The 21,814-nt window shown below is 35.0% G+C and overlaps 1 protein-coding gene across 1 annotated transcript in view; it reads left to right on the forward strand.

Moving 5' to 3' along the window:
- LOC132559553 (tubby-related protein 4-like) overlaps window positions 1-21,814 on the forward strand; it is a 90,855-nt gene that overhangs the window by 48,353 nt on the left and 20,688 nt on the right. Inside the window, exons 2-5 of the mRNA XM_060224180.1 lie at window positions 821-949; window positions 7,567-7,731; window positions 13,197-13,380; window positions 14,622-14,723. Of these exons, the coding sequence (XP_060080163.1) occupies window positions 821-949; window positions 7,567-7,731; window positions 13,197-13,380; window positions 14,622-14,723 (580 nt within the window). The remainder of the gene's footprint in view (window positions 1-820; window positions 950-7,566; window positions 7,732-13,196; window positions 13,381-14,621; window positions 14,724-21,814) is intronic.

Here is a 21,814-nt window from a genome sequence, read left to right on the forward strand (position 1 = left end):
AAGATTAAAAAAAATAAGGTTTCAGTATGAGAAGATTCAGTATTTCTAACATGTACCCACCTACCATGTGTGTAGTAACCCAAAACTGCAACTGCCAAATACTGGCTCCTCAAAATTAAACTGCTTTTTAATTGCAATGCAGTCATTTTTTATCAGGTGTATTTGGAGTTATCTAACACTAATTTTGTTTCTGTTTTTTTTTCATGTCTCGAATGGTGATACATGCTACTTTTGATCTTTAAAATGAAGAATTTTTGTCTCCAAAATCAAATGCAGCATTAGGAGGTTTAGAAAATAAGTAAATTCCTGCTCTCTAACCAGCCAGGCCCTCCAATTTGGAACAAAGCTAGAAAGATGACTGTTCTGAATTTTGTTTATACTGCTCCTACTTTCACATAGATTTGAGCCAAAAGACAGTCACAAAAATCCAGGTTCTTTAACTCAAACAAAACTCTTTGACCAGCCTCCATCTAGATATCTTAAAACTTACATATACAGTGATTGATGGCACCAAATCCATAATATTTAGGAAGAAGAAATCTTCTTCCGTTAAACTGAAAGGAAATTTGAAATTTGTACTACATATTGCTAGATAAGTGGCTTGTCCTTTCGTATTCCTTCCCGAATACTTCGAATTTCAGCTGATGAACAAGTCATATATATCACGAACATTTTATTTTGAGGAAAATGTGGTAAAGGTCACTCAGAGCACAAGTACTTGAATTAAATCAGTATTTAAATATTAAGGCAACTTTTAGAGCAGAAAGTCATGACTTGTCATGAGGATTATATATCAATTAGAGTTATCTTCTCTTGACAGGTGATCTTGGTGCGCTGGAATGAACCGTATCAGAAGCTGGCTACCTGTGACTCTCAGGGTGTGATATTTGTGTGGATCAAACATGAAGGACGATGGTCAATAGAACTCATCAATGACAGAAATAGTCAGGTTGGTACACATTTTAAACATGATATGAAGGTCTGTAGCAATCATCAGTGACCGACATGTTCTGTTTGGTACTCACAATTAAACATGATATAAAGGTCTATATTAAACATTACAGATGGTACTCGCAATTAAACATGATATAAAGGTCTATATTAAACATTACAGATGGTACTTGCAATTAAACATGATATAAAGGTCGATATTAGACATTACAGAAATAATTAAATTGGTGTAGACTTTTACCTTGATGTGAAGCTCTGTAGAACTCTTCATTTGAATTAACAGGTTAGTTAGTACTAATGTTACTTATGTAATCAAACACAACACTTTGTCATACGACTTGCTATTGATAGAAGTTGTCTGGTAGGTAGGCATGTTTCATCAAACACAACACTTTGTCATACGACTTACTATTGATAGAAGTTGTCTGGTAGGTAGGCATGTTTCATCAAACACAACACTTTGTCATACGACTTGCTATTGATAGAAGTTGTCTGGTAGGTAGGCATGTTTCATCAAACACAACACTTTGTCATACGACTTACTATTGATAAAAGTTGTCTGGAAAACATGTTTCATCAGACCCACTAGATTAGGATTTTTATTGACAAAAAAGAATCTCTAAAAATTTAAAAAGAAAAAATCTTAATGCAACAAGTACTTTTATTTGTAGTGGTTCTTCTCATAAGTTTTAGCTTGGGAGATGATTTGTGTTTTATACGTTAAACCCTTCAAAGTGAATGAATTAAACAGAAGAGACGTAAATCCTGAAACAGGTTGACAACAAGGAAAAAATGTAACACTTAGGAAACCTGACTTCTAGAGTTCCCATTGGTCTCTTATGTGAGAAAATTGTTTTTTGACTGGTCTTGAAAGTGGAATACAGCTTTATGCACTTTCTGGTGTTGCCAGAACAGACTTTGTGTGAGGAAGGAGATGTATTGTAATCTGTTACATTTTACTAGTGATCTGTGATTTGAAATGTGGATAATTGAGTGATCTGTAATTTAAAATGTGGATAACTGAGTGATCTGTTATTTGAAATGCGGATAACTTGGTGATCTGTAATTTGAAATGTGGATAACTTGGTGATCTGTAATTTGAAATGTGGATAACTGAGTGATCTGTAATTTGAAATGAGAATAACTGAGTGATCTGTAATTTGAAATGTGGATAACTTGGTGATCTGTAATTTGAAATGTGGATAACTGAGTGATCTGTAATTTGAAATGAGAATAACTGAGTGATCTGTAATTTGAAATGTGGATAGTTAAATTGTTTACTAGTTTTAAATGGAAGTTTTGATAAAATTAAAAATTAGAGTGCTTTGTCATCTTTAATTGTTATGTTGTGCTCTGTTTTAAAATTTACATTTTGAAGTTATTGAATTCATTGAGAATCAGAGTTATGACATCATTTACTTTTAAAATTCAATTGGACATATATAACCAAACTTTTAAGATAGTTGATACAAATATTTTACAGATATCTGCTTCACTATGGAACATAACACAGCCTTTGTCATAATATACACCACAGTGTAAATGTGGCCTTTATGGAATTGCATTTAGACAAGAGATAAGACTATGTTGAAGATAGGATATCGTCAATAGAATATGATTGGTTGGAGAGAAAATAGTAGGAAAATTAAGATAAAATTTTCGCTGTAGTCAATACTCAGTTTCTTGCTTATCACTGATGTATTTGTTTTTAAATTTTACAGATATTTGATTTCTAAATTTGAAATATTGGTGAGATATTTTTATTGTTTTGTATTATCAAGTTAAATTAACACTTTGTCTTGATTTGTATTGGAGACAATTGACAAAATGTCCTGCAGACATTTGAAATATGTTTCTTAAATCTAGATTTTATGACTGTATCTTATTGTCCCCAAACAAAAATGAAGCCTTTGTTCTATAATCTTAATGAAGCAGCTGTATCACTTTAATACAGAGTTTCTCTCATAAAACTAATAGATGTTTTCAATGACTCAGAATTCAGATGGTAATTGCAATCACATTTTGTTCTTTCCTTAAGGTGTTATGCTACCTCTGTGACATCAATGTAAATCATTTAGAAATCTTTCTGAACAAGCAAACTTGTAAAATTTGACATAAATCAAAATTTCATATGAGGGCAAAAGAACATTAAGGTAAATGTTCTCTCAGAAAGAGCTGTTTTTCTGTCTTTACATAGCATTTTAGCCATGATTTAAGATGTATGAACCTTTTGGATGAAACTTGATATCTTGTTCCTGGTTTGAAGTTATCATATAAATCAATGGAACACTCCCAGTAATTCAGAACGTTGTACGAATAATGACGCAGAGAGCCAAGGAAGTTTCTTCCTTAATTCATTTACAATCCAATAATGTAATTGGGAGTGTAGTTTGTTAGATATATCAGTATCTGAATAGTACATGACAAACTCGTAGAAGTTACTATGATAACTTTCGTAGTATGTCACTACCTATTTGTACAGCTTGGCGGACTGAAATAATCAAAATAGAATAACTTGTTCCTAGAAAATGAAAACAGTTTTGTGTACTATTAATTACGTATCAATAGACAGATATATAGAGACTGTCATGGAAGTTTGACAGCTTGATTTATTGTTCTGTGTTGGAACCTTATGTTGGGGCAACACATCTCATGCTGCAAGCCATGTGATGAGGTTTTGTCCTTGATGAATATGTCTTTGTAGCTTCTCTCAAAGGTTTCATAAGTGTCAAACAAATCCGATATAAAAATAACAGTATGCTGGAGGGGCTTTAACTTGAAGTTAATGGTAACCGTACATCTGTCTGAGTTGTTTTCTTTCCTGAGACTGTTGTATGTATATATCACTTATATCAGGCTTGTTTTTCATGCATCCATAAGTGTGTGGAGTGAAAGGGGCCCTGGAGGGCTAAGCAGCACGCATTGTTTGCGACTGTCTAGTATGAGATATCCCTTCCATTACAATGACAGTATGCCAATATATGCCAAGTATCATTAGATTAGCAGAATTTCTGGTTATTTTTGGGTAAAACGCTGCAGGAGCACGCGTCTGGAGGATTAAGGTGTCTGATCTCTGATGTGAGCAGGAACACTTACGTTTGCCATTGTCTCTCTAGTAGTTAACAGTCATTAAATTGGAATTGATGGCAGGGACATCATATACATATTTTATGAAGAAAGACCTAGTTATCGCCTGTTTTTGCCTTGTCTTGTAGAAGAACAGTAGAGTCTTATAAACCACAGATGGTAAAACTCAGTGTAAGGATCTGCCTTTTTTTTACCATTTGTACAATGACAATTTCTGCAATGTATGCACAAGGATCTGCAGTGTAATTTTCAGTTTGGTCAACATTTGGTTGCCAAAATTAATACAAAGTAATATCATACACACATATCATATATTTTGCTTTTGTGTCATTCTCACAAGGTAAATAACTGTAACACAAGGTAATATTTTCTACACATGATCACATCCCCAAAACAAGGTCATATTGTTTAAAAAGTCATACCTTCCACTCAAGATCACATCTTCCTTACTAGGCCTTATCAGCGTCACAAGGTCATATCATCTTTACAACATCATACTTTGCTCTCAATGTCATATCTTCCTTACAAGGCCTTATCATTGTCACAAGGTCATATCATCTTTACAACATCATACTTTGCTCTCAAGGTCATATCTTCCTTACAAGGCCTTATCATCGTCACAAGGTCATATCATCTTTACAACATCATACTTTGCTCTCAAGGTCATATCTTCCTTACAAGGCCTTATCATCGTCACAAGGTCATATCATCTTTACAACATCATACTTTCCTTTTAAGGTCATATCTTCCTTACAAGGCCTTATCATCGTCACAAGGTCATATCATCTTTACAACATCATACTTTCCTCTCAAGGTCATATCTTCCTTACAAGGCCTTATCATCGTCACAAGGTCATATCATCTTTACAACATCATACTTTCCTCTCAAGGTCACATCTTCCTTACGAGGCCTTATCATCATCACAAGGTCATATCATCTTTACAACATCATACTTTCCTCTCAAGGTCATATCTTCCTTACAAGGCCTTATCATCGTCACAAGGTCATATCATCTTTACAACATCATACTTTCCTCTCAAGGTCATATCTTCCTTACAAGGCCTTATCATCGTCACAAGGTCATATCATCTTTACAACATCATACTTTCCTCTCAAGGTCATATCTTCCTTACAAGGCCTTATCATCGTCACAAGGTCATATCATCTTTACAACATCATACTTTCCTCTCAAGGTCATATCTTCCTTACAAAGCCTTATCATCGTCACAAGGTCATATCATCTTTACAACATCATACTTTCCTCTCAAGGTCATATCTTCCTTACAAGGCCTTATCATCGTCACAAGGTCATATCATCTTTACAACATCATACTTTCCTCTCAAGGTCACATCTTCCTTACGAGGCCTTATCATCGTCACAAGGTCATATCATCTTTACAACATCATACTTTCCTCTCAAGGTCATATCTTCCTTACGAGGCCTTATCATCGTCACAAGGTCATATCATCTTTACAACATCATACTTTCCTCTCAAGGTCATATCTTCCTTACAAGGCCTTATCATCGTCACAAGGTCATATCATCTTTACAACATCATACTTTCCTCTCAAGGTCATATCTTCCTTACAAGGCCTTATCATCGTCACAAGGTCATATCATCTTTACAACATCATACTTTCCTCTCAAGGTCATATCTTCCTTACAAGGCCTTATCATCGTCACAAGGTCATATCATCTTTACAACATCATACTTTCCTCTCAAGGTCACATCTTCCTTATGATATACTGTCTTTGTCACAAGATATGTCTTCCTCATAGATCATGTCTGTATCTTATAGTATGCTAATACTTCATTATCTTTGAAATAATTAATTTGTTGTCCAAAATCATTCATGGTGACCTTATTGGTAAAATTTAAGAACAGAAATTCTTATCTGTAAGAATTCTTGTTTTAATTTTCTGTAATTTATGTCTTGATAATGTTAAGAGGACAGATAGGATTTCTGCCTTGACTCAGAAACATGTAATCAGATGTAGTGAATTAGAGGGCATATAAAAGAATTACACAGAACAACACATTTAATTGCAGAAAGGGACATTATTTGAAACTGTTCCAGGGAGGTAACTCTCATGGCAAAACATTTGCAACCTCTGGGAGTGCAATGTCTGGTCATGACCTGCTAAAACATGGATGAAGAGTCAGCACAAGGGTCGTTTGCGTAACAACATTTTCAACGGTAGTTTCTGGACATTTTCCAGTCAGACATGGAGCATAAAACATGAACACAAATAAAATCCACTTGATATTAGTAATTGTATATAGTACTTTCCTCATAGCATCTTTATTATACCTCTATTAAATAATACTTGTAGCAGCAACTGGATGTAATAGCTGCTTGTAACACTGAATGATTCATTACCCCAGGATACACAGACAAATTGTCATTACTTAGCCCATATCTCTTTTACTGAATTTCAACAAAAAGCTGTGCTGCACCTGTTTTTTTCCTGGATGAGAAAGAAACCTATTACACTGTGTAATACATGAAAGAGCCCTATCAAAAGTAGCACCTTAGTAATAATAATAATAATAAACTTTATTTATTTTACAACAATTGTGAAGCTAGTTTTCCAACTTAAATAAATCACTCTTGTTGGCTCAGATGGAAGTGCGAGGGGTCTTCTTAATGTGGGAGGAAACCGGAGTACTCAGGGAAATCCACGTGGTTGGGCAGGTGACCTCATACCTTTTCACATCCATTCCGGGAATCGAACCCCGGATGGCTAGGTGAAAGGCAAGTGCCTTACCACTGTGTCACCTGACCAACCCTTGTCTGCCACGTCTGGTTCAAATCTTGTTTCAAATAATGTAGGAAAAACCTGATCAACATGCTTTGAAACAAATTATTAATGATACTGGATATTTCCTGTGTAAAATTTTCAAAAACTTAAAGATGGTATGCTATCATTACATTGCTGTTTTCTGACAAGAAGAAACACATGTATTGCAACAAATGCATACTTACACATACTTCGATATATATCTTACTAGGTAGTCTGTAATTAACTTTATAGACTAGATCTTGTCACTTTGTTTAAGCCACATAAATTGCAAGTTCCAAAATATTTTATATGAAGTTTAACTTCAATCAGACGTTTGATCACAGTGTACTAACAAGTACAGACAACAAGAGATAGGTTGACTGGGACTACTCATGTATCCGATTGACAATGTGGGTTATTTGAAGACCCAGTGGGTTAAAGGGTTCGTTACTATTTAATGTAGATAACAGGTTATCTTGGAGATATTAGATGAGTTGTCAATACTGCAAAAACTACGATAGAACATATACTTATCTAATTATTACTCTTTAATTTGCCACACACACTTCTTATTGTTTGGCAATCTAGCTAGTAACAAACTACAACTTGCTGAAAAACATTCAAAATCATTTTAAGAATATATAATAAGAAAATTTAATCTGCAAACATTCAAATTTGCGCATCATATGCTGGATGGTAACCTGTATTTTCAATCCTCATTTGCTATGTTTTTCATCTCCAGGTAACAGACTTTGCCTGGTCACATGATGGGAGGATGGCTCTGATCTGCTATTGTGATGGCTTTGTTTTGGTTGGGTCAGTAGCAGGACAACGCTATTGGTCATCCATGCTAAACTTGGACAACACCACCATCACCTGTGGAGTTTGGTCACCTGATGACCAGAAGGTAAATATGATATACAAGAACTACTTTACAGTGAAATCTGACTAATCTGTTTTTAATCTCCTTTCTGATCTGTTTTTAATCTCCTGTCTAATCAAACTTTTTTTTATTGCCAGTTGGATTGGACATGCAACTTTATAATATAATTTTAGTTGTCTTTTCCATGACCTGATTACTCTGACTTTTTTTCATCACCTCTTTCATCCTACTTGTTTTTTAATCACTTGTTTTATACAACTTTTTCAACATCCTTGATATTGTCAGTACCATTTCTAACAAAAACGTCCAAATAATATCAATTGAATCCAATTTTTATCATAGCTGACATATCTGTGTCTGACAGCTCGTCAGATAAGACAGACTTCTTTTGTGAATAAATAGATGAGACAAAGGATGCTATGATACCAATTAAGGGACACAAATTTAACAAGAACATGAATATTCTGGTTTCATATGCCATTTTGATGGTATTGACTTTATGACAACAATTTATACTTGTATTATCAGATTTGGGTTCCATCCTTTAGAAACAAGTTATTAAGATTCATAAATTGATAAACAATTTATTACTGTAAAATCAGATATTTTTGTGGGACTTAATTTTTGTGGTCTTTCAAACTCACTCTTTTAAGGAGATTTAGCATTGCTCAGTAAATCTACTTATACAAATTTAACAGTTCATTGACATGAATTCATAGATTAAGGGTACCCACAAAATCACTGAAAATAAATCTCCCTCAAAAATTAGTGACAATAATGTAAGTAAGACAATGGATACACTATTTTGAATTTGGCATTTATATAAGCAGATGTTGTAAACCTCACCAAATTAAAATTTTTACTAACAAACTTCCCATTTGACACTCATAATTAATGGAACCTAGGGATTACGTTAGACTGGAGCCAGGGGCAAAATATATAAACAAAAATTTTTTGTGGATTATCATTCGTTAATGGTCTTTACTGTTAACATGATCTTACTGCATAAGTGTACAACAATTCATGACACCATGAACGAAAAGTGAAGAAGGTATAAAAACCTTGAATCATAATTTCTTGTTCAATGTACAATAAAATTGGTGTATACAAGAAAAGTGTTCTGCAATATTTAAACTTTCTGTTGTCTTAATCTCTCTTATGAAATTACATTATCATGATAACAAATACATATTTCACTACATAGTAATTGCAATGGAAGGTTGAAATAGAGTCTACTGTGAAGTCATTAATTTTTGTGGGGTTATTATTTTCATTCATTTTGTGGATACTCACTTGGTATCAGTATATATCAATCAAGGTATACTGGAAATCAAATCGCAAAAGAAAGGACAAAAAATGAACCCACATAAACAAGAATTTGAGTCCCAAGAAAACAGCTGATTTACCTTGTCAAAGTAATATAGAGTTTAACGATGAAGGTCAAAGTTTGACTGAACAGAAGTTTTCCAATTTGCAATATGTTGAAATACCATCATGGAAGATATCCTGACATTCATTACCTATCAATCAGTCAGTTGTCTGTTCATTCTTGTCTGTCTTTTTGTCTCTGTTAGTTGTCTGTTCATTCTTGTCTGTCTTTTTGTCTCTGTTAGTTGTCTGTTCATTCTTGTCTGTCTTTTGGTCTCTGTTAGTTGTCTGTTCATTCTTGTCTGTCTTTTTGTCTCTGTTAGTTGTCTGTTCATTCTTGTCTGTCTTTTTGTCTCTGTTAGTTGTCCGTCCACCAGTGATAAATTTGAGTCTTTTTGCAGTTATCTTTAAATTTCACTTGTTATGATGTTATCCATCTGTTTCTATTGTCTGTCAGTTCTGTCTATCCACCTGACTAATTTTATTGATATGTAATCCATTTGTCTGTCCTTCTTCTTTCCGTCTTTTGCTTTTTGCTTTAATTGGTCCATCAAAATTTTCTTAACACTAAAACTCTACAACATTTATACATATAAGGCTAGTCTCTTGTGTGAGATTCTGTAAAGTAAAAATGATAACGTTGTGATGTTTTCTTCTTGTTTGTAACAAAAGATGGATGTTATCTATGAATATCTAATGAGTTCATTGGCACTATCTGAATTCAAACTGATTGATAACTCAGATCAGAAATGCAACTAAAACTCACCACAATTTTGTTTGAATAATTAGGTCAGTGATGAAGCACAGTCTATGAATATTTTATTAATTCAGTGACATTTCTTTAGAGCTGTTCTGTTTTGCTGTTGAAGTAGAGAATATTTGTTTTATAAATGTGATTGTTTACTGAGAAAATGTTTTTCTGAAAACTTGGCTGAAAGGAGTGCAAATTTGAAATTTGAGATACATGGTTTTAATTTAGGTTGGTAAAGAGGATAGAGTTGTTTCTGAAACTCTAAAACCTCTAATGTCATTTGCAGTAGTTATAGCCCATCTGATAATGTGAAATGAAGGCAGCTATTTCTGTCCATAATGTCTTGGTGTCTGCTTGTTTCACTACCACTATATTCACCATTTTGTGTCAGGTGTCTATCAATGTGCGGAAATTCTATCTCAAAGTCATCAATGGCACATCAAAGTCCTTAAAATGGTACCTGAAGCTCCATGCTGGTCGTTCAACTTTGAATAGGATGCACAAAAATAGATTTTACTGTTGTCAGTATAATGTGACCAGATGGGTTGTCAAATTGTTAAGTAGTATGATGGCACTATAAAAGCATGATTAACACCACCAACCATAGACACAGGCTTCATACCACCCATTGGCCTCACAAACCATAGACACAGTCTTCATACAACCCATTGGCCCCACAAACCATACACACAGTCTTCATATGACCCAGTGGCCACATCAAACATAAACACAGTCTTCATACAACTGAGTGGCACCAGGGTGTAAAATAACAAACAAAATCTTGGTGTAAACTTGAGCCATATCGTATATGTTTTGGAAAGTTTACAAGAAATTGCTTCCACAATACTTTTTTTTTATAATTGTTGAGATTTTGTTTCTAAACTTACTTGATGAATTTGCAGGAAGATATTTGAATAAGAGAGTAAGTCTATAATTTTCTATAAATGGTTTTGTAGCTAAACAGTACCACTCCACTAAAGGGAAATTTTCACTAGCCATGACAAGTCAGGTGATCTGTATTCTCAACTTTTACACTTATACTCCCTCCTTTACAAAGTCTTCAGTCCTGAAGACAACATTGACCCAGATTCATTTTCTCTAGGGAGGCACCTCCTTCTCCTATACCCTCTTTCCTTGGATTGGTCAGCACTTTATCTGTTTTATTAAGGAGTCATGAAAAATACCCTGCCTCTGCAGTGGTTTGAACAAGCGAGCATTCTGGCTTTAGCCAGACACTCTACTGCTAGTAAAGGAAAGTTCCCACTATCTGAGGCTATCAAGGCAACTCTATACAGTTTGTTGTGAGATATAGATAAGATATGAGATAAGTTTGTTATATGTTGTTCAGATGTATTTGGCATTTTGTTTGTGATTGATACATTTTAAATGTCGCAATCATAATAATAAATTTAGAGTAAAATTCTAGGTAAAAGTTAAATAAATCAGAAGTCTTAGAGTAATTAGCTGTGTTCTCTCCCATTTTAATCTAAAACTGTTGTAACTCAGGAAGATTTACTCTCAGAGTCATGGAGCCCTATAAACAAATTTAACATTTCATTTGTGAGATGAAATTTCCAAAGTAAGACGTGTGAAAACTCATCACACAAGCTTGTTATACATTGTCTGTAATATGAGATGATTTGTGATGGAACAGGATCTAGAACTCTTTTGGTTGGAGGTGTCAAGGTGACATTTGTGGCACACAGAAAAGATTGCTGTCTGTGTACAATATTGATGAAAAATTGTTGGCAAGTTATTTTGAGTTAAGTGATTGCTGTGTTATGCAGTGTGTGGTCGTCAGTCATCAGTAAAATGGTGAGCTGGTGTCAGCAAATATAAGATAAATTAAACACTAAGGTGCCTCTGGACTGTCAGCAAATATCAAACAATTTGATATGCCTTAAGGCTGTCAGCAAATATAAATTAAATTAGACACTAAGATGTCTCAGGGCTGTGAGCAAATATCAAAAAAATTAATATGCCTCAAGGCTTTCAGCAAATATAAATTAAATTAGACACTAAGTGAGCAAATATCAAAAAAATTGATATGCCTTAAGACTTTCAGCAAATATAAAGTAAATTAGACACTAAGATGTCTCAGGGCTGTGAGCAAATATCGGAGGAATTAAACTGTAAAATGTCTCAGGGCTGTCGGCAAATATCAAGCAAATTAAACACTACAGTGTCTCAGGGCTGTCATCAAAATATGCAAACAAGTTCTAATTTGAAATCATAAAGCCTCTAGGTCATCGATTAAAGGTGAAAAGCCCATCAAATTGTTAGCTAACAATTTCTTGTTATCTTGGGAGCTTTTCACTTGAGAAGACTTGCCATGGAACAATTCTTTCTGAGAATGGTTGTGGTCTAGCATATCACTCATCAATGCTAGACAGTATTGATGCATAAACTGGGTTTAAAGATGATTTCATCAGGCAATGTCAAGAAATCAATTACATCAAAGTTATGGAAATATAATCTTCCAGACTTCTATAATCTGATTTGCTGTATAGACACCTGCAACACGAATCATAGATTCTGTGTTGTGAGATCTCCTGGGAAGGGGTGGGGGCCTGAAAGTGCTGTTATCAGTCAGATAATTACCATCTCTTGGTCAATACAGATACTAGGGTGTCATCTCTGTGGTAGAACTCCTTCCAAAAACTAAATTTTAACTCAAGTTTATTATTGAGAGTAAGGTTAAAGGTCAAAGGTCACCCTTGACTATAGATTTAGCTCAGAAGAAAAAAATGTAAGGTTCAGGATTATACTTGAGCCCCTACATGCTCACTTCTTTATTAAAAATGATATTTTCAGAAAATGTCTCCTAAAAACCCATAAAAAGACAAAGCTACATGTTAGCTATTGTTTGTTAAATTTAAGGGCTATTGTTTCTAAGGGTTATGTCTATATATACACTCACGGCCAGGAGGCAGCATTGACATGAGTTATGCAGGGAAAATAGGGTCAGTAAAAAGATTAATTTTAATATTGACCAAATTTCAAGCAAATTATGCTAGATGTGTCAATATAACAAGAAGCTTCTTAAATTCAAATTATTCTTGAAAATCTTCTTTCTACTTAAACTTTTCTTAAGTTCTACTGAGAAACAGATGTTGTTCATCCTCTCACCTCTAAGCATCCAGGGACCAGACGTTAAAAGTTTGGTTTCACCTTATGAACTCTGTGAGATCTCCAATGGTACTAAATTTCCTGCTACAGGAAGACCTCATGTTCTCGTCAATCCAAGCCAGCTAAACAAATTGCCATCAGTGGATGAAACATGTTATATGACTGTAATAGAAATAAAACGTATGTGAACATTAAGGCTATATTTCATCTTGTTATTGACACATTCTACCTGTGATTTCAGGTGATATTCGGTACGACTGGCGGACAGCTGATAGTGATGAGTTCCACTGGAGCAATGTTGACACAGGTGGTCATAAATGACAGCATGGAGATAAGCACCATGGCATGGTCATGTGAGAAGTTCAACATGGATGAATCCGACGCCAAAAGTAACAACACCGAGAATATTAGCCATCCCTCGGAAGGTATGATACTGCAACACATTTGTGAGACGTTTTAAATTTGAACACTGGTTAATTGTATAGATTGTGCCACAATACTGACAGCTTTACACAAAACTTCAATCACCAACAAAGTTTTATGTTGCATTTATCATGAGTCTCGTTTGTTATTTTGTCTTGTCTTCTCTTCATATGTAAATATTTACATTCAACCTTCCTAACCAGTATTCTGAGAAATGGACCAGTCTTTGCTAATGTGATGTGTCCCTTAGGCAAGACCTTTTATCTAATTGCTCTTGACAGTATAGTCAGCCTCCAGTATGTTGTTCAGGGAGGAAGCCACTAGCAACTACAAGGAGACGCCACAACAAAATCACCTTGGCTGCTCATGCAACACCTGGCAAAAATGTCATTCATAGATACATAGCAACATTTGCCTCATGACTATGTATTGTAATGCTAAAAAAGTTTGTTCATGGTTTATGTCAAGAAATTCAATATTCTTATGGCCTCATGAAAGTTGAAAAAATAAAAATCATTCCTCAAAAATCTTTAAACTTTTATTAATTCACCTGGCCCAAAGGGAGAAAGTGAGCTATAGGGATATAGTTGTGTCTGTCATCCACCCGTCCATCATCTTTTCATACAAATCGCTACTAGTCATGAACGACTGAGCAGATTTTACCTAAGTTTGGTATGAAGCATCCTCAGGGTAAGGGGAAACAATATTTTGTATACAGTTGACCTTGAGGCCTAAAAGTAGAAATTTTGTATAAGTGGTGAGTCTTGGACCACTGGGGAATAGTAGAAATAGACCTCACTCTTTAAAATCCTACATCTTTTCCAGGATTGTCTGGATTCTGTCACAATTTGGTCCGAGATATGCTTAGGATTGATTATGTAAAATCTGTGGGTTGTGGCCTCAGGGATGGAAGGGGTGGGGCTCATTAGTGGAATAGAGCAAATTCTTTGAAATTTTTCCTGTGTTGGAATGATTCAGTTTTCTCCTGAAGCATCCTTGGGTGAAGAAAACTCAGTTTTTTACAAACTTTTGCATACTTTTCCTTATGGTTCAAATTAATCTATTTTAGAAAATTAAACCAGGTGAGCGATACAGGCCAATGTTCTTGTTATTATTATTTCCAAAATTTATGAAATCGTTTCCAAAAGTATGCTTATATAATAACCTAGTGTTTATTGATTAGTTTTGATTACGTAAATATCAGTAATGTGTTCTCTGTGTCTTTCAGCTTCTTCTACTATAGATAGTAACCATGTCCTGGCCATCTGCTTCAAGTATGGAGCGATATACCTGATGTCAAATTACGATGACATTTGTCCACGAGTTGTCCATACTTTGCTCACAGGTAAGTGTTTCAGTCAAGTTGGAGTAAACGTTATATTGCCTGTCAGACATTTCAATATTTGTATTTTGGTACTTTCCATATTTATGCGGCATTCATCTCATACCTGTTAATGGAATAAGCCATTCATATCCATTGCTTTTCAGTGGCATCACCAAAAAATACGATATCTGTGTTTTGTAATAAGCCCAACCCCTGTTTTTGAGACAGTGTTGATATATTGCCCCACTGGGCTTACTACAGGATAAATATGGTATCAGTTTCACCATATTGATCCAGAAATTGATTTAACATGTAATTTCATAAAATTGTTATTGATAGGACTCCTGTTTCTGTAAAAATCAAATAGCTGACTTCATGTATTCTCTTTAAAAACTATTTGAGGTTATTGTTTGATGTTTTCTGTGGAAACTTTGTCAGGTGGGGAAGTGGAGTTAGGTCACCTGTGGTAAACTTTAACGAAATCTAAATTTATCAAATACTCCAATTCTAATAAATAAATTTTCATCTTTTTCAGCTTTCTATCAATAAATGTATGAGTCATTTTCTGTGACCTTGCTTCATTTTCTAGTAGGGGAACTAAGGGATCTTTCAAATTTAATGTAATGGTACACATTTCTTTACAAAAACTGCAGAACACTTGAGTAATAATACAGGCCCATTGGGCCTTGTTTTTCACTGCAAAATGGGATATTATATGATATATTTATTAAATTGTGCAAAGGAAAAAAATTCATACATCAGCTGTTTTACATCTGAGTGGTTTGAAAACTAACAATACAGGCACATTCTGTGGTAGAACCAAGAAGACTGACAGCTATGAGATTTCTATGAAATCCCCAAGATCTGAGTCAAATAAACAGTGTACTTTACATACAGAGGATTAGATTTACAATCTTCCTTACAGTGTTGAGAAGTATTAGACACTTTGGTTATTAGCTAAGTCTGTTGTCTTTGACACATTTGGCATTCAGCTGTCTTCAGTAGACTGTGGGGTTATGGTATATTCATGGGACAAATTCAAATAATTTTTTCTGATTAAGATCTTGAAGTAGGTAAGTATCATTTTCAAAAAGTGATTAGGGTTCATGTAAACCTGTTGAATTTGATCACTGCATAATCTGACATTTAGGCTAGATCAACGATTCTGCTATCCCCTGGCCTAGAGTAAAGGGAAAATTAGTTTTCATGTCAAAAAATCTTTCATGGAATTGTAGTTCAGTATTCTTGTGAACTATGCATGTCCTTATATTAGCACAATACTTTACTTTCCATATTCTTTTAGATTAATTGTAAAGAATTCTTAACAATACAACCGACATTTTATGTGCAAATACAAAGGCACTTTGACCTAACTGGTATGCGCAAACCTGTCTTGAGAATGTCAACAAAAATGGCTTCCAATCAGAAGCGAGAGTGAGTAAAATGAATTACAAGTCCCACTCCAAACGGAGACACAGTAAATTGATGTGAAAAAATCTTAAAATCCCTGTTGGGTAAGAATGTTGAAAGATTGAACCTATTGTATGCAATGTATTTAGGTAAATCATAACATAGAGAAAGAGTTATATTGCCATGTCATCGCCCTGTTCCTCCAACAGATTTATTTACAAGCAAGATTTTGTCTTGATATGTATAGGTTTGGTACTACTTTTAATTAAAGATAAGATTAGTTTATTAATTGTCCCTTCAATAATTCTGTTGTTCTCTGGCCAAGTCTGTAGTCTTTATAATTGATAGTTACTTCTAAGTCCCTGTTTTGTGGTAGTCTAAGGAATGGTTTGCCCATTGTTAAGTACAAGGTAAGGTGTAACACCTTATATGACATCATTTTATGGAACGTAGCAATATAAAACCAATCCTCTTTAATGAAAGTGTATTGTGTATCACAGGGTGCTAGGTTAGACAGTTTCCTGTGAAAATTATTAAGAACATATTTTACTCATCTTTATTTTTTCAGATTTTTAATACAACTTTACCCAGAAGATATTGCTAGACTTCATCAATTGGACTGAGCTGGTTCTGATGTCCGTTTCAAACTTTGAAATTTGACAGAGCCATTAAGATTAAATTTCTGATAAATTAAGATTTAATTTTTAATATAAATATGTACTGTATTAAAAAAAGAATTATCTCCTCTTTATTTTTAGCTGACCTGGCCCAAAGGGCAAAGTGAGCTTATGCCATAGCAAGGCATCCGTCATCCGTCCGTCCTGTGTCCGTCAACTTTTCATTTAAACAACTTCTTCTGAAATACCAAAAGGTGTAGAGTTATCATATTTGACTGGAAGGTTCCTATGATGAAGCCCAATTAAGTTTGCAAATAGAAATGACCTTGACCCATATTCAAGGTCACAGGGGTCAAATGTGTTAAAACATTTAAATGACTTCTTCCAAAATACTGAAAGGCCTAGAATCATTATATATGGCTGGAAGGTTCCTTTGATGAAGCCCAACAAAGATTGCTAAAAGAAATGACCTTGTCCCATATTCAAGGTCACAGGGGTCAAATGTGTTAAAACCTTTAAACGACTTCTTCCAAAATACCGAAAGGCCTAGAATCATTATATATGGCTGGAAGGTTCCTTTGATGAAGCCCAACAAAGTTTGTGAATAGAATTGACCTTGTCCCATATTCCAGGTCACAGAGGTCAAGTATGGTAAAACCTTTAAACGACTTCTTCCGAAATACTGGAAGGCCTAGAATCATTATATGTGGCTGGAAGGTTCCTTTGATGAAACCCAATTAAGCCTGCGAAAAGAAATGACCTTGACCCATATTAAAGGTCACAGAGGTCAAATGTGTTAAAACCTTTAATTGACTTCTCCCCAAATACATGAAGGCCTAGAATCATTATATTTGGCTACTATGTTCCTCATATGGTGTCCTACAAAGTTTGCTAAAAGAAATGACCTTGACCAATCATCAAGGTCACAGGGGTCAAATGTGTTAAAACGTTTAAACAAAATCTTCTGAAATATCGAAAAGCAAAGAATCGTTATGTTTTGCCAGTATGTTCCTTTTATGAAGTCCAAGAAAGTTTGCAAAAAGAAATGACCTTGACCAATAGTCAAAGTCACAGGGGTCAAATGTGTTAAACCTGGAACATATGCACAGATAAAGTACTGTCGGTCATAAAGATCCAGTTAAGCAATACAGGCCTTCTGTGCCTCTTTGTTTCGATAATGATGTAATAAAATATTGATTATTTTTGTTGATCAGTTCTGTGCTACTGATGCATACTTTGAAATTGTTCTGCCTACAGATATCTCGACAAACTCATCAATATTGTAGATGACCAAAGTCATTGATCTCCCTTCATTACACATATGAATGAAACTTATCATGGTTCATTTGGTGTGAACTTCCTTTTGGCAAGCAGACAAAATTTGTTAGGTGTTTACAATTTTAGTACAACAGACTGTCTTGTCTCCCTGTGCTATATAATCCTGCGGCAATATTTTTCTTCTGTAAGTGTAGTCAAGATGGATTTTTGGGAGAACATTGTTTCAAATTTTCTTTGATAACCTCAAAAAATGGTGATCTAGGTTTTTTGGAGCAAAGCTCATTAAATTGAATCAGCTAACTTCTAGCCGAAGGAAAATTTTCTGTCAAGTAATGGCTGTGTAAAAGTAACTGGAAGAGAGCTCAGCCATGATTGCTCTGTAACGGTCACATGTAAAAGCTTTTAGCAGTGATGGTTCGGGGACAATAAAATGTTGCTGTGAATCATGGTCTACGATGTTCCAATCTTGAACAATGGTGGGTGGGAGTGATTTTAGGTCGTGCCATATTAAAAGGGCGATACTAAAGTTGTCTTAAGCTGCCATTTTCACTCTTTTGTTTTTGTAAAAAATTTTTGTAGTAAAACATCTTTTAAATGGACTAATATTCAGTTTCTGACAGGGTTGTATTGTTGGACTCTTTGATCCATGCCAGCTATCTATTATTTATATTATAAAAAAGGTTACATTAGTTGTTTTCTCTATAGATTCATGAATTATTGATTATCACAATATATTGCGGTCAGTAACCGTACACCATTTCTGCTTATATATTTTCCCTTTCATCGCCCAGAGATTCCTCTGCCTCCTATATCTTACTTCATCTTTCCTGCCTTCTGTACCTGTTTCTGCGTTCCATATATCGCTTCTTCATTCTGACCCTCTGTACCTGTCTCTGCCTCCTGTATCTCACTTCATCTTTCCTACCTTCTGTACCTGTCTCTGCCTCCTATATTTTACTTCTTCATTCTGACCCTCTGTACCTGTCTCTGCCTCCTGTATCTCACTTCATCTTTCCTACCTTCTGTACCTGTTTCTGCCTCCTATATTTTACTTCTTCATTCTGACCTTCTGTACCTGTTTCTGCCTCCTATATCTTACTTCATCTTTCCTACCTTCTGTACCTGTCTCTGCCTCCTATATTTTACTTCTTCATTCTGACCCTCTGTACCTGTCTCTGCCACCTGTCTCACTTCATCTTTCCTACACCCTGTTCCTTTCTCTGCCTCCTATATATCGCTTCTTCATTCTTACCCTCTGTACCTGTCTCTGTGTCCTATATCTCACTTCTTCTTGGCCCCTGCATCTCTGCTTATTTTTCCTTCCATACCTTCTCTGTACATTATATTTCACATCTCCCTTTCTACCTTATATACCTTTCTCTGACTCCTATATCCTTCTTCTTTCCTTTGTACCCTCTACCTTTCCTAGTCTTATATATCTGTCTCTTCATTCCTACCTTCCATACATTTCAGTGCCTTGATATCTCTCTTCTTCCTTCTTACCTTTCCCTTTCTCTTATATCTATCTTCTTTCTTACCTTCCATACCTGTCTCTACCTCCTATATCTCTTTCTTCCTTTTACATTACAGTCAATTTTCACCCATTTATGATTTCTTTAAATAAGGCTTTTCAATCAGTTAACCTTAATTTATTTACCTGCTTTGTTTTTTTCTCAAGGAATATTTTATTCCCATCCTTCGGTTTCCCTAATTTTTTCCCCTCTGCATCTCTTTATATACTACTTTATCTCTCTTTGCTTCCTCATTCAACCCTTCCCACTCTCCCTATGATTATTCTTTTCAATTTTTTTCCCCCAATTTATGTTTCCATCCTCTTTTTAGGTCATCTGACATGAAGGGTAAACTTTTGACATTTCAAACTTCTTCTCAAGTTCCATGAGTGGGATTGAGCTCAAACTTGCATGAAATGATCCTGAGGTGTTCCTGACCAAATGTTGGTATTTTTTGGCCCTCATCTTGTAAAACATATTTCAGATTTGTTCTCCAGCTCCACTGGTGCCATTGATCTAAAAGGCTTGCATGAAATGATTCTGAGATGGTCCTGACGAAATGTTGTTATTTTTCAGGTCTGTCTGAAATCCAAGATGGCTACCATTGCCGCCATCTTATAAAACATATTCTAATTTTCTTCTCCAGTTCCACTGGTGCCATTGATCTAAAAATTGGTTGGAATGTTAAAGAAAGGTAATCAACAAAGTTTTTTTTTCAACTGTGTTAAAACTTCAATATTGGCAGCCAGGGAGGCCATTTTGTAACATGATTGTGCAACCATGGTTTTCCTGTGCGACACCTATTTCTTTCCAAGTTTCACCTATTGGATTGATCTCCCATGGGCCTCTTAGTTTTCTTTCTATCCCTTCTGTTATTCTGTAAGGTACATTCTTAATGAGTAAGAAAATCAAGATGATGACTTATGGTTAAAAACCTACAATGCTGTCTTTCTGATCATCATTTTTAAAGATAGGTCATTTGGTGTTAAGATTAAAATTTGCTTTTTAAAATGAAATGAGTCAGACTGGAAAAAGCCTCTTACTAGTGATGTGATTAAGATAGCAGACAATTGTACATGAAACTACATCACAATATCTTTGTAACCATTTAGATTCTGAGTGTGACTAATCGTTTGTGATACGTTCTATTACTATTTCACTGTGCAAACAGTGGTTCTGACTAATTCGTGCTATCAGAGGGTATGCATAGGGTGGACTCATTAAATGATAGTGGAGTTGATCTAAGCAGCATAACATCCCAGAATAATTGTGCAGTCTTCTCCCAGGCAACCTACTGGACATATCTGTCGCCTATGATGATGGCAGATACAAAAATCGTCGGACAACAATTACATTCGTTCTTTGCAAACAATCAATGTATTGTAATCAAACAGTATGTTTCTGAATGAGACTAGTATAACTAAATTATCTTGTTGTAGAAACACTCAAAGCCGGGTAACGTATCATAACCCACACTCGCAATCAATACTGGCTGATGTACGGTAGACATTCCCGCGCTCGCGAGCACGCAGGACAAACAATCACCTGAGGCTTGTGATATCCATGTTATCCATTATTCAGTGAATCCGTTCTTCATGTTTTGATTGCTGTGTTTCTAGTGTTGGCTACAAAATAATTTTATATGATTTGTGTGACAATCATCAGGAAAATATAGGGGCGAAAGGATTGAAGTCTTGTCTGGACTAGGTCTGTACTTCCATGACAGACCAAGGTTTTAGTATCAAAGCATTTCCAAATTTAAGATGAGAGTTGAGATGCAGTGGGCTCCATTATGATTTTATTTCATTAGACACAAAATGTGACAGGATGTGTTTTTACATGAATTTTTACTCCATTCAGTACAAGATAGGGGCTGAATGTTGTTTTATGGCGATTTTGTTAATTTGGATTAAAGATAAAGACAGCTAGCCGACTCTTCTCCTGGGAAATAAGCTTGCTATCAGATTCTTTCCCTGCATGGGAAACCTTTAGACCATAGAAGAACTTACTGGTGCACAACATAGTGAAAGACAGAAAAAGTCAACCAATCACATTTATTTTGCTTGATCTCTTCAGGAAGAAAACACTGAATTAGCAATTCGAATCAAAATCATTTTATATAATAATTCAAATTTGAAGATATTTGGTTACAGTCTGTTGAAGAGATAATATTGTGTTTGACATCTGTCGTTTTGTAAGAGTACAAAAGAGTACTCAGGTCCCTGCTGTGTCAAATCAATTTATTCAAGACACTTTAACTGCCAATGGTGGCAAACTTACAGGCTTTAGTTTACAC

This window comes from Ylistrum balloti, unplaced genomic scaffold (genome assembly GCF_031769215.1).
Source record: "Ylistrum balloti isolate Yb309-2 unplaced genomic scaffold, AGI_CSIRO_Ybal_v1 Utg370932, whole genome shotgun sequence".
In the NCBI taxonomy this organism is placed as follows: Eukaryota; Metazoa; Mollusca; class Bivalvia; order Pectinida; family Pectinidae; genus Ylistrum; species Ylistrum balloti.